Here is a 14,423-nt window from a genome sequence, read left to right on the forward strand (position 1 = left end):
TCTCTCTATATCCACCACAGGGACCTAATTAGCCAGAGCTGATGACACTCATTTGAGAGTTGGCATTATTGGCTTTGTGGCAATATGATCAGGCCAAAGTGTATGACAGCATGAGGAAGTTTCTGTTTCCAGACTTTACTTACAAACAGAGGTCTACATTAGCAACTTTTTTTAAAGTAGGCTCCGTGCTGGGATGGAGTAGCCCACCCAACACAAGACTTGAAGTCATGACCTCAGATCGAGACCTGAGCTGAGATCAAGAGTTGGATACTTAACTGGCTAAGCCACCCAGATACCCTGCGCTAGGAACTTTTATGGAAGTTATAGAAAGAGAATGATTAAGATAAATACTCCATGATTTGGAACACAGGGGAAGATGCTTGTACCTAAGGTTCAACCTTACCTGAAAATCTTAGAGTTTTGTTTCTGGGATTCCTAGTTTCTGATAATGTGAAAAGCATGGGGCATAAATGCTATAGGAGATTTTCACGTTCTGAAAATTAAGGGGTTTTGCCCTTTCTTTCATAAAACATAGTTTTCTTTGATAATGGGGTTTTCCTGCAGGACAGGGCAAGGAGGAAGCAGTGTGTGTTTTTGCTTAGGACCTTCTGAGAAATAAAAACTTGGGATACTTTTGATATAATCGAAGTCGAATTTCTGTTCTATCCATGAAGATTTTTCTTAAATCGTAAACCAGTGAGGGTGTTGGCTGACATGTTATTCGGAAATAGTTAGACTGTGGGCTAATATGAGAGCTTACCAAAGATCAGGTAAGCGTCCTGCGTCATCGCTGGGGTCGGCCTGTTTCCCACGGTGCAGGCTTTCCTCCTTGCACCTCCTCTCAGGCTGGGGTGCTTCTCTCTTCCCTCTTGGTTTCCTAATACCACAGTCCCATTCACTTGTAGTTCACCTTCTCACCAAGTAATTTGTCCTGCAATATGTTCTTGAAAACCCCCACCTCTTCAGGGCCCTTTTAGGGTTTGTTCTCTGCCAAGTAGACAGTGGCCAGGAACCGGTGTGTGAGAAGAGATGAGAGAGAGCGTTGTTGTCCCTGCCCCCCCAATGTAGTCTGTCATCAGTGACGTGGTCTGTCTCCTGCTTAAACAACCTCGTCCCCACATGGATCGTCCAAAAAGCCCACAGAACACACTAGTTAAACAATCACATTTTCACATTTAAAATCCTCGTAAGGGGAGAAAACAATTTTTCTGTGAAAGAAGGATTGCAGCTCAGTTGTGAGGACCTGGAAACGAGCTTGAGGAAGACTGTTAAACAGGAAGTTTGTGATGAATGGTTGTTAATCAAGTTGTAACCATTCACGATCACTTTCAAATTCCTGTTTATATGTCCCTTTGCTTCCCATCACAAAAAGGCCAGCCTTGATTTCCTCATCTTTGTGTCCAGGGGTGTGCTAAGCATGTCCCGTATGTGTGATGCCGTTCACTTCCTAACAGTCCTGTGTAACAGTCTTGTGTAATTACTGCTTCCCAGGTGGTAAGTCTGAGGCGCAGCGAGACCACGCACTCATCAGGGGAGCCCTCAGTCAGCCAGACCTTGCCTGTCCGTGTGCTGAGTTCTTACATGTGTCTTTTTGGTACTGTTTTACATGAGAGCATAATCTCCCACATGCTTTTTTTGGTTGGAGGTTCTTTAATGTTGTCATATTTTCCTTCTTTGGAATGATTTGAGGCAGAAAGTTGTTTAGAGCTAAAAGTGTATTGATAGCCATTTTCGAATCTTTGGCTAAGAATTGGATTAGTTAGGGGAGGGACCCTGCATGCTTTGGACACTTGGTCTACATTTCTTCTAGGGATAGAGCCCCAGGGGTTTTTCATCTGCATTTTAAACTTCCATAATAGGAAATGGGGATGTAGGGCCAAATGACCTTCCCAGTGCCTTATAGTTTGCACATTTTATGAGGCTACAAGTCTTTTCTTCACAGCCCTGGGATCACTGGAGAAGCCTGAGTTTCCAGTGCAGACTGGGGGATGAGAGTGTGCTGTGGGATCACTGACGTTCAGGCAAGAAGGACAGGCTTCTGGAAGAGGAGACCAGCCTTGTGGAAGAAGAGCTGAACATGCTGGGGCCTGTTGCGTGAGCGTGTGCATTAGCTATTCACCACACATCTTCCCTTACAACACTTTTAAAAGTTGGATCTATATGGCGTCTATTGACATCACTTGTAAAAGAACAATTGGTAAACGGTCACATATTTTCCTTCCGTTTGCAAGCAAAATGGATTATTTTGCAAAGTTGTTTTATTAGCTACTATGTAATGGGAACTCTGTTGAATAGAGATTATTCCTACTTTCTCCTTAGTTTGTTTGCACTCGAAGTGCAGGAAGAGATGGTGTAAAAGAGAGGAAGCAGGAGGAGGGAGTAAAGTCCATGCTGGGAGTCTACAAAACAATTGCATGCGATGACAAGAGTTCACAGAAATGAGATAAAATGCTTTTGGAAAAATCTAGTTTGTCTTGCATTTTGAAAGAATTTCTAGAATTTCTAGAACAACAAACTCATTTAGTCATGTGTTCCAGTGTCTTAAGTTTGAAGTTCTTCATGTTTGACTTGGTGACTATTGCTCACCCCCACCGTGCAGGAGGGTGACGGGCAGTTCTAGGCTGCAGGGGCCCCTTGGGCCTTTCCATTTTCCTTGTGAGTCCCCACAGCCTCCTTATACATGCTTTCCCCAGGGCGATGCCCATTCCTGAAATTCACACTTCAGCTGATAAGGTTTCCTGCCATGAAGAGCAGCCCATTGGAATGAAAGGCAAATCATATTTTGTAAATTTGTTACCCAGTGAGGCAGAAAATTAGTTTTGTAAACTAGTATTTATAAACAGAATTATTTCCGCTCCCTCAAGACGCATTCATACAAGCTTAGTCTTAAGTATGTTCCTTCGATTCTTAACAGTGGCAAAGCCAAGGGGGCGGTTTTTTAGCTGGCAGCAGTGTTGCATTCAGACTCATGAACCCTTGGTCTGAGTCCTACTTGGACAGTTAATTTTCTTGAGCCTCAGTTTTCCCATTTCTAAAACAAGGCCAATACTATCTGCCTTATAGGGATCTTTCAAATATGGAATGGGAATGAGGTATTAAAAGCAGTTTGTATATAAAGTAAAATGGCAGACATAAAGTTCATGAACAGGATGTATTCAGCCTAAGTTGATGGTTTAGTTTTATTTTTGGTTATAAACACAAAGACCCAGGTAGTCTTAGAACTGTCAAGCAGAAAGAAAATTGGAGCCATGGCAAGACCCCTGGCCGGGAGGTGGTGATCTTCACGCACACCAGCGGACAGGCTAGGTGGAGGCAAGCTGGCAGCTCCGGTCAGAAGGCAGGATGCCGAGTGATGAGGGCCCAGGGTACAGAGAAGTGGATAGGAAGGAGCCCAGGGTGGGGGAGGGGAGGAGAGGTGCAAACCAAGGTGCAGACCAGAGAATTTCTTCAGCCTGGGTCTGGTAAGCCAAAGAGTTTGCTAGACTTGACTCTAGGGCTAGTTCAACAACCTTGGTTTTCTTTGTTCAGGCTTCTAGTAGACCGGAAGTCTGTTGTAATAGGGTAGGGGGTCTCCAAATGTTTTGTGTAAAAAATCATACACCTTTTCTGATGTTTGTGCTATAGCACTATATTGCGTATATTACAGGACACATTTTGGAAATACAGATTTTAAAATGATATCAGAGGCACCTGGGTGGCTCAGTCGGTTAAGCCTCCGGCTTCGGCTCAGGTCAGATCTCACGTTCGTGGGTTCGAGCCCCGTGTCAGGCTCTGTGCTGACAGCTAGCTCAGAGCCTGGAGCCTGTTTCCAGTTCTGTGTCTCCTCTCTCTGCCCCTCCCCCTCTCATGCTCTGGGTCTCTCTGTATCAAAAATAAATAAAACATTAAAAAAATTTTTTAAAAATGGTATCAAAAACCTCAAGCGAAAGAAATGTGTGAAGATCTCTTCTTGCTTGTGCTTCAGCGGCTCTCCGATGATTGCTCTAGACAGCCGGCTGGGAGCGTGGGGGTAGGGGGGCAGTTCCTGTCCTGTGTACTCAGGGTTTCTACGGGCCAGCTCCAGAGCCTAGCTTCTGCCAGCCAGGGAGGCAGGGGGCCAGCAGGGCTCAATCATAACCACCCCCCAAGGAGACACCAGGCTGTGGTCTGTTGACTGTGGCCTGTGTAAGACCCGCAACTCCTTCTGTCTCACGCTGCCTGAGTCCTGAGAGCCGAGAGCCCACAGCTGTGCGTGGGGCCCACACGCGAGGCTGCGTGGCAACACCCTGAGATCAGACTTCGGGATTCTGATGCACTTGCTGGCAAGGGTGGTGATAGACCAGCTTTGGCATCTGAGTTCCTTTATTATTAACATCTGTTCACAGCATCTGAGATACTATCTAGTGCAGAGAGAAAACATCTTAACTCTTACCTCAAAACTGGTCTGTTTTTCCAGGACCTAACATGTGAAAGCCTTGGGTTAGTGGCAGCAGTGCAAGGTAGGATAATAAGACTAATGGTTTTCATACAGATAAGTGTCTAAAACACTGATCTGTTATTTTATAGATGCCATTATCCTAGTAACAATAACATCAGCTAATATTGATTGACCAAGGTAAGCACTTTACATGTATTATCTCATTTAATCTCCACAACAGCCCTGTACATGTAGAACCTGTTAATCCATTTACCAGGTACTTGAGTGCCTCTTGGTGATGTAGCTGTGAGGATACATTGTACGAGAAGACAGACCAGGCCCCGAGTTCATGCAGCTTACAGGGTAGTGGGGAGCCACACACGCCCCCAGGGGACCACACACAGAGTCGTAATTGTGGTGAGTAAACAAGGTCCTGTGTTAGCAGTAGGATGGGATGGTTCTAGAAGGAAGGGACGTTTGAGCTGAGAGAGAAGTTGGAAGGAGGTGGGGATGGTGACCTTTGATAGGAAAATGTCAGTGCTCCCGGAGAGTGGTTTGTGCATCAGTTTCTGTCCTACGTGGCTGCTTAGGTGGACTTGATCTTGGCCCAGGTTGATCATAAAACATCTAGACGACAGACTCCGCCTGATTCCTTCTGTTGTCTTTCATTGCACCTAGCACAAGCTAGGTCCCAGTAAATGTTACTTGGCATGAATTGGCACATGAACAGATGGCTAAAAGATGTGTAAGACATTACATCTTCCCTGTAATGTGTTTGGGATGTCAGTCAACAAACATTCATTGACTTTTTCTTGTGTGCAGATCACGTTTGTGTGTGTGTACACAGAACTCTTCTAGGGGCTTTAAGATTATGAAACAAAACCAGACATCAGCCCTTGCTTTTTAAGGAGCTTGGACTCCATAGAGCTCCTGAAATAGAGCACCTGGGCATTAGAAGCAGGCTGACCGAGCAAGCGCATACCTGGTGCAGCGACTTCTGCCGCCAATGCAACGTGCCAAAGTGTCTCGGGTCAGGCTTCCCAGGAAGAACGCCCTGCTTGAGCGGATGTCAGGGGAGGAGATTGTGGAGGGGGTCTGTGAGAGGAAATGCAGCTCAGCATTCGAAAAGGGCCCAGGCAGCACAGAAGTACGGCTGCCGGAGAGGAAATTTGCTGATGTATCCTGCGGGGAGGGGGTGTCTAACTGCATCAGGTCGCAACTCAGGATTTGGCTAAGTAGCTTGCAGTACCTGAGTTTTCTGTCTTCACAGTCTGCCTTGTTTCTCAGGTGATGTTTTGTTTGTTGTAGAAGAATGGAGGATCTCCGAGCACTGCTGGTTGCAGAGTTGGCGGGGGAGCTGCAGTCTCCTCCAGCTGAGGCTGTGGCCTCCAGGGTCTGTGGGCATAATACTATTAGTATCAACACATATTTTTCCAGGATTTACCTATTCACCCCTCGCTCCCCATCCTATCCCTGCTGGCTGTATGAAAAACAGGAATTTTTGTAGCAAGCCCTGCACAGCAAACCTTTTCCTGTTTGGAAAAAAAAATTTTTTTTAATTGTTGGCAAAGTTAGAAGACAGCGCTGTTACTCAAAGAGTGACCTGAAATGTCCTCTTAGAAAAATACAGAGCATGATGTTTTGATAAGTAGGGTATTGCTATGGACCCCACACCCCCTTTTTGGAGAAGGGGGGGGTGAGTCTAAGTGGTGCGTTAGTGTATGTCCCACCCGAGTAAGTGAACTTCCTGAACTTTTTGAAGATCTCATCATTACATATTCCTCAATCTCGTTAAAAATGTCCCCTAGCTGCAGTTACAAATGACCTGATCTAATTATGTGTGTTACAGAGCTGCACCGCACTCTCCACCAGCCAGTGCAGACAGCCAGGAAGCCATTATCTAGGAGGATCTTCCCCCCCTTTATCATTAACTAAATGTGACAGGGACAGGAGTCAAGCTTCCTTTCCTCTAGAGATTTCATCGTGGCTTATCTATGTGTCTATTGTGTTCCAAGAACAAGATAGTCATGATGGAATATTGTGCAAACGCCCAGACTTTCAGCCTATAGAACATGTCATAGGGTCAGAGCATTTGGCCCCTTTCCAGGCCCGCCCCAGGGACAGGCCTGCCTCTTTACGGGCACATTTAGAACTTTGTTTGCTGGTGGTGCTGGTGTGTTCAGGAGATGAGGCTGTGGTTCTTGGAGCATGCACGCATAGGTGTGTGTTTAAGACCCTTCCGTAGAGTTTGGAGAATCTTACGGGGAATGAAATAGGCCATTAGAGAAATGTAGTGCTTGGCCTCTTTTAGGGATTCTTGTATGTACTTAAAGTCCTCCTCAAAGCTTGTCTTGAGTTGGGGATAGAGGGATAGGTGGGAAGGAGAGGAAAGTCTAGGGAACAAAAGAAGCCTTCATGGCATTGGCTTGCACACCTGCCCAGCATGCAGCCTGGAGCCCCACTCAGAGCCGTAATCGACCCACCCGTGCCATGTGCCCTGGAGAAGGGCTTGTCATGTCACTGCTTGGTCGCAGTCCTTGGTGGAATGTAGTGTACAGAGGGTCAGAGGGCATTTTGAAATACGGATTTCTCAGCCATGGCTATCTGGCCTCACTCTATTCTGACTTTTGCATCTCCTTTTAGAAAGTGAGATTCTCCTACCCGCACCTGCCCCCCACCATGTTCGCAATCTCCTTTTTAATAAGAAGGAACTTGAATTCATGGTTTGTGTTGAGGCCCTGGCCTTGTCTGCGCAAAGGGCTTGTTCTGGTGCAGCGATTGGCACTCAAGCATCTGCATCCCACATTGATGGCATGAGGATGTGGGCACTGTGGCTGCATCCCTGGGTGACCACATATCCAGCCAGAGCCTTTTCGTGGTTGGGGTGAGGGGCCACAAAGGCTCAGGGGCTCAGTCTGCTAAGCCTTGTCCCCAGCTGGCAGAGGAAGCCAGGGGAGGCTCAGGAGCTGTGCACAGGGCCCTGCTCCTGGACTTGGACTCAGGGCCTGATGACAGAGGCTGCTGAATGAGCAGGTAGTGGGAGTCTGCTGTGTGCCTTGTTCTGTATGGGGAACAAAAGGCTACACGACAAGGGCCCTCCTTTGGAGCCCATTTTTGCTCTTCCATACGTCCCAGAGGCTCTCTAGATGGTGGTGGTCCCACTATGTGTCCATTAGGGGAATCGAATTGCGACTTCCTTGTTTGCAGCCTGGCTTTGCTGCTTCTGCCCGAACTTGACACTTTCTCCAGCCTCCTTCACTGTATATTTGGAGTTGTGGGTTTGTGTTTGTGATACCTCTGAGCTCCTGCACACACCCAGTGAATAGGAGGTAGGAGGAGGGGAGCAGGACTCAGAATGGCAATATCCTTGTGCCCTCAGAGTTGGGATCTAGTACCCACCTCTTGGTAATGGCTTTCCATGTGCCAGGCGCCACTCAGCATTTTATAAACTGTTGTATCTCCCTATAATAGCCCTAAATGGGTCGATTATTTATCTGTTTTTAGATAAGGAAACTTAAGGCACCTAGGGGCCAAGCAGTTTCCCAGAGTTAAGTTGATTTCCTTTACTAATTGTGTTAGGGGTACATGTGGCACAGTTTAGTTGTGCAACAACTGTCCAGAGTGACTGAAGCCTGGAGCTCTTTGTATTGCCACCCCCTCCCCCTGTGTCTTTTTGGACAGAGCACGACCTCCGATGCAGTGCCCTGGGGTTAGTTGGCACATACTGCTGGTTATTTTTGGGGGAGGAGGGGATGGTGAACAACACTTGGATTTAAATTTCCCCTTTTTTGGTGGTTCAACTTTCCAAAATAAGAAACATGACCCTGTTTGCCTTATAGTCACCTATGTTAGCCTAATGGACTTGAAAAGGTATAAAGGAATCTAGGTCTTACTAGTTTTCAGGCTTTGAGGTCTTGACTAAGAATATATCCTGCTTCACTTCTTTCTTTTCCATAATCATGTGGGCCCAGTAATATAAAACTTCTCACTTGTGTAAATGGCATATGTGCTATCTGAAGAGAATTGGCAGTAGTTTTAGGGGTGATAGGATGGAAATGGTGTTTGCTATTTGCGTAGCATTGTAGCTAAGCAAAAATTTCAGTGGTTTTAAAAGGAGTTCCTGTGATTTCCCTATAAAATACAGCTATATAAAAGAAGGTATCTATAATAATGCCTATTTAATTTTGTTCTCTTATTACATTAAGATATAGACACTGGGTTTGTTTTGAGAACGTGAGTGAGGGAGGGACAGAAGGAGAGAGAAGAATCATAAGCAGGCTCCATGTCCAGTTCGGAGCCTGACGTGGAGCCCAACGTGGGTCCTAACATGGGGCTAGATCTCCTGAACCATCAGATCATGACCTGAGCCGAAACCAAGAGTCAGACGCTCAACCGATTGAGCCACTACAGATGAGTATTTTTAAGATAAGATACTATTTCTCTTGTACTGGTTTGGAGCTCTTTCGTAGTGGAGTTCAGAACCCTTAGTGATTATATAGGTTGAAATCTGTACCACAGACTTTAAAAAATGTTTACTTGTCCTCCATGTAACATATCTACAATGAACAATAAGTATTCCAACAGAAGTACTGTATTTCTAACGTGATGTTTTGCTTTACAGAATTCAATTCGCCATAATCTGTCCCTACACAGCAAGTTCATTCGTGTGCAGAATGAAGGAACTGGAAAAAGTTCTTGGTGGATGCTCAATCCAGAGGGAGGCAAGAGTGGCAAATCTCCCCGGAGAAGAGCTGCGTCCATGGACAACAACAGTAAATTTGCCAAGAGCCGGGGCCGAGCTGCCAAGAAGAAAGCATCCCTGCAGTCTGGCCAGGAGGGTGCCGGGGACAGCCCAGGGTCTCAGTTTCCTAAATGGCCTGCGAGCCCTGGCTCTCACAGCAATGATGACTTTGATAACTGGAGTACATTTCGCCCTCGAACTAGCTCAAATGCTAGTACCATCAGTGGGAGACTTTCTCCCATTATGACTGAACAGGATGATCTTGGAGATGGGGATGTGCATTCTATGGTGTACCCACCATCTGCTGCAAAGATGGCTTCTACGCTACCCAGTCTGTCGGAGATAAGCAATCCTGAAAACATGGAAAATCTTTTGGATAATCTCAACCTTCTCTCATCACCAACACCATTAACTGTTTCCACCCAGTCTTCGCCCGGCACCATGATGCAGCAGACACCATGCTACTCATTTGCACCGTCAAACACCAGTCTGAATTCACCCAGCCCCAACTACCAAAAATACACATACGGCCAGTCCAGCATGAGCCCTTTGCCCCAGATGCCTATGCAAACACTTCAGGACAACAAATCGAGCTATGGAGGTATGAATCAGTACAACTGTGCCCCAGGACTCTTGAAGGAGTTGCTTACTTCTGACTCTCCTCCCCATAATGACATTATGACAGCAGTTGATCCTGGGATCGCCCAACCCAGCAGCCGGGTCCTTGGTCAGAATGTGTTGATGGGCCCTAATTCGGTCATGTCAACCTATGGCAGCCAGGCATCTCATAACAAAATGATGAACCCCAGCTCCCACACCCACCCTGGACATACCCAGCCAACATCCGCAGTTAACGGGCGTGCCTTGCCCCACGCGGTCAACACGATGCCCCACACCTCGGGGATGAGCCGCCTGGCCCCAGTGAAGACAGCCGTACAAGTGCCTGTGTCCCACACCATGCAGATGAACGCGCTGGGGGCCTACTCCTCAGTGAGCAGCTGCAATGGCTATGGCAGGATGGGCCTTCTCCACCAGGAGAAGCTCCCAAGTGACTTGGATGGCATGTTGATTGAGCGCTTGGACTGTGACATGGAGTCCATCATTCGGAATGACCTCATGGATGGAGATACGTTGGATTTTAACTTTGACAATGTGTTGCCCAACCAAAGCTTCCCGCACAGCGTCAAGACGACGACACATAGCTGGGTGTCAGGCTAAGAGTGAATTAGTGAACAGGTAAGATCACCCCAATGTCAAAAGACCTTCTGAAGCCAGGACTTAAAAGACAGGAGCACAGTAACTTGCCACATACCTTCCATGGTTGGGACTTCTCTGGTGTCAGCTGGCTGTTCCTTGCACAGAGGCATCATTTCTCATTCTTGGCCCTTGTTGCAGCTTGTATTTTTTTTTTTCTTTGAGCTTAAGCATAAGGAAGTTTCCTCTGACTGCTTTAAAGATTTCTTTTGACAGTTAGATGGCTGCACCTTTTTCGTAACTCTTCAATAAATGAATACGTTTGATACAAGTCAAATGCTGCAGGGGTTTTTTGTTTCTTAGTTTTTAAGAAGTGGAATTTTCCCCCATTGAAAGATTGCAGAGCTGTTTGAGAAAGCTCTAGTTCCCACCCCAACTATGTTTGTCACTCTAATACCTTAAATTGAATTGATTTTAATTTGGCCATATTTTCATTGTGTGTTTTTTCTAGGCTACACTTAAAAGTACTTCAGACTGTCTGACAGCAGGAACTGAGAGAAGCAGTCCAAAGATGTCCTTCACCCCTCCTTTTCGTTTTCTTGATTTAAAAAAAAAAAAAAAAGCGAATTTCTTTTTTCCTTTCGTCAGACTTGGCAGCGAAGACACTTTTCCTGTACAGGATGTTTGCCCGATGTTTGCAGGTTATGTGCCGCTGTAGATAAGGACTGTGCCATTGGAAATTTCATTACAATGAAGTGCCAAACTCACTACACCATATAATTGCAGAAAAGACGTTCAGATCCTGGTGTGCTTTCAAGTTTTGTACATAAGCTGTAGCGACAGAACTATATTTGTGTGTGCTTTTGTTGTTGTTGTTGTTTTTTTAAAATATCCATTTGGTCCAAGGAAAGTTTATACTCTTTTTGTAATACTGTGATGGTCTCACGTCTGTGATAAGTTAAACTTTTGTTTGTACCACCCGTGTTCTGCTGAACAGGCGAACCACAGAGAACCAAGCTCTCCGTCCGCACCTCCATGGAGCAGCTTTGGGCCCGTTCACAGGGCCACACAATTCACGGGAGAACCGACAGCCTGTTATCAATCTGCTGAATTAACGGTCTTGTCAGACACCTTTGGGGGGAAAAATAGATTAAAAGCCAGCCTTGTACAGGTCTTTTCTATTTTTTTGGTTTGTTTATTTTGTTATTTGCAAATTTGTATAAACATTTAAATGGTTCTAATTTCTAGATAAATGATTTTTGATGTTATCGTTGGGACTTGAGATCATTTTTGGAATAGATATTGAACTGTAATGTTTTCTTAAAACTAGAGTCTACTTTGTTACATAGTCTGCTTGTAAATTTGTGGAATCCCAGATATTTGAGGCAGCACCCATAATTTTCATTTTGTATTTCTAACTGGATTAGTACTAATTTTATACGTGTTTAACTGGTTTGTACACTTTGGAGATGCTACTTGGTGTTGTTTCTGACTAATCTTTGTAATTAGTACTTGCATACTCCACATTTCTGGCTCTGTTTTGGCAGGAGAGCGATGATGTATAGTTATGGACGTTTTGCGCTTTATGTTTAGGAGAGCTTAATAAGTTTTTATGTACGTGTTTTAAAGAAATTCCAGCTGCTCCTATTGTCCTGCAAACTAAGTGCACCGCCGAGCATTGAATCTTCTGATAGCTGCCTCTGTGCTAAGTTGTTTCAGTGACTCCTGAGGGACCTCGTGATGTTAGTAGATCAGAAAGGGAGATCTGAGTCTAAAACCAGGCTCCTCTCTCAAACTGTGAGTTTGGATCGACTTAACGGTTTGGAGTTGAGCTTCAGCAAATGTTTTCCCTCATATTTCTGTGCTCGCTCTTTGGTCTAGTGGAGGTTGATTTGGTAGCTCTGCCTTGCGGGATTATGTTCAGACTCATATACTTCATCCCTCTCTCCCTTCTGTCCTGCAGATTACTTAGCACACTGTGGAAATTTAGGTGGAAGGAGGAAAATTTAAAATAGGACTTCAGTGATTTGCAGAATGCTTTGTGTCTCTGAGTGCAGATGGCTACCAAATGGACTAGAGCTTGTTAAAATATTGGGGCAATTAATTTGAAAGCCAACAAACCAGCTGTAAGTTGTGTATTTGAATTTATTGTAAAAGCTCTAATCCGTAAGTTAAGAATTGGAGAATTTCCTTAGCCTTTAGCAACCTGAACTATCATGCTGCATCATCATGTTTTAATATTTTGCAATTACCTATAACTGACAGACCAGGTTAATTGGCTTTGCATCTCTCAGTATTTTCAAGTCTCGTGGAATGCCCTAAGTCAGCATAGTAGACGGAGCAGGTGCACAAAAATGTTCCTCTTGCCTTCTTGAGAAGGCTCTGATTTCTTTCTGTGTACTTAGCCCAGATCACACTGGCTTTGTCTTGCATGTGAATTGCAGATCTGTTGGCTTGGTCTACATGTTTAACGAGAACACAAGTGTTCTGAAAGATTTCCTGTAGGAGGCCAGCTCTATTGTAAGCTTCCCACCGTGACTTCTCTGGTTTTGAAAATTCATTAAACAGCCACCTGTCCAAGCATCTTCACTGTTGGCCACTCCAAAATATGTCTGATTTTGGAAACCCTCGTTCCTCTAAGCAGTGCCTTCTGCATATGGAATAGAACTTGTCGGTGCCAGAGTGCTTGGGTTCTCTACTGTGTCCAGCCTTCTTTCCCTCTCCAGTACTGTCGCACGGTGAGCCTCAGAGCCCCGTTTGTTCACTAAAGAGGCAACTACAGCTGAAATCACTCTTCAAATCTGATTACATCCTAGAGTAACTTTTAAAAAAGATGTTTCTCCCTCCTGAGTCTGTGTAAATAATTTTTATTCCTGAAAATTTTTCTTTGTGTTGAAATTCTAACATGAATCTTAGGTATCTCTCTGGGGTACAGTGAAGTCCAGTGAAAGGCACCTTGTCTATTTTGAAAACAAACATTATGTGACCTCTGGTAATACTTTTTCTGTACGAATACTGACTTTCTTGAGTAATTAGTATATCAGTTATTGTACATGATTGCTTTGTGAAATGTGCAAATGATATCACCTATGCAGCCTTGTTTGATTGATTTCCTCTGGTTTGTACTGTTATTAAAAGCATATTGTATTATAGAGCTATTCTGATATTTTAAATATAAAGTATTGTTTCCGTAATATAGATGTATGGAATATATTTAGGTAATAGATGCATTACTTGCAAAGTTCCGCTTCAACAAACTGACAAAGTCTAAATTAATTAGCAAACGTTGTATCCCAGTTGGCAGTAAATCAATGGAGCATACTGAGAAGACGAGAAGGACACTTGAAATGGCGGCGGGGGGGGATTTTTCAAAGGTATACGATTCGGACTTGTTCAACTGCTGGGTATATGTTACCAGCACCCCCTCCCTTCCCCCAGACTTACTTGAAATTCTCACATTCAGCTCTTACGAGTTCTTAATTTATAACTGACTTTTAAATGAGAAGTTTCTCTTGTGGTTTTGGTTTGGGAGTAATCATTCATTAAAAAAAATGCAGTGTGGTTTATGCAAACAAAACAGCCTTGCATTACTCTTGGCCTCCTCTTTGAGGGTAGTGTGCAGCGCCTGCAGCGGGGCCACGGGAGTCCTGTCGGGATGCGGTCACGCCCTCCCGCACGTCACTGCTCGAGTTCAGTGACAGCAGAGTCCACGTTCCTGTTCCGATACTCTCCGAGAAGTGCCTGATGATGCTGATGTACTTACAGACACAAGAACAATCTTTGCTATTATTGTATAAAGCCATAAATGTACATAAATTATGTTTAAATGGTTTGGTGTCTTTCTTTCCTAATTGTGCAGAATAAGCTCTTTATTAGTGGGTTGTTGTTTAAAGTTTACCTTATGTAAGCCTTGTCAGCCACAGTGCCATGGTTTCCTCAAATCTGGTTATTTTCTTTTCTGGCGGGGACAGGGAGGAAACAGTCCCACTGAGAGTGAAGTCCCCAGAGTTGAGAACAGGTAAAATCCCTGAAAACGAGCAGCTCCGGAGTACTGCGTCTTCGGAATGTCAGCGATGACCCTCCTGTGCAGTA

The 14,423-nt window shown here is 44.9% G+C and overlaps 1 protein-coding gene and 1 long non-coding RNA gene across 2 annotated transcripts in view; one reads left to right on the top strand and one right to left on the bottom strand.

Moving 5' to 3' along the window:
• FOXO1 (forkhead box O1) overlaps nt 1–14,161 on the top strand; it is a gene marked incomplete at its 5' end in the record, with an annotated part of 95,583 nt that extends 81,422 nt beyond the window's left edge. The window contains 2 exons of the mRNA XM_029938470.1: nt 9,018–10,373; nt 10,843–14,161. Of these exons, the coding sequence (XP_029794330.1) occupies nt 9,018–10,355 (1,338 nt within the window). The remainder of the gene's footprint in view (nt 1–9,017; nt 10,374–10,842) is intronic.
• LOC115289550 lies at nt 4,586–5,759 on the bottom strand. Its single transcript, XR_003907677.1, has 3 exons — nt 5,646–5,759; nt 5,379–5,491; nt 4,586–4,856 (listed from the first exon to the last, which is right to left on the bottom strand). It is a non-coding gene; the product is annotated as an uncharacterized LOC115289550 (long non-coding RNA).
• Nucleotides 14,162–14,423: the final 262 nt, after the last annotated feature.

Source organism: Suricata suricatta, chromosome 4, assembly GCF_006229205.1.
Source record: "Suricata suricatta isolate VVHF042 chromosome 4, meerkat_22Aug2017_6uvM2_HiC, whole genome shotgun sequence".
NCBI classification, from domain to species: domain Eukaryota; kingdom Metazoa; phylum Chordata; class Mammalia; order Carnivora; family Herpestidae; genus Suricata; species Suricata suricatta.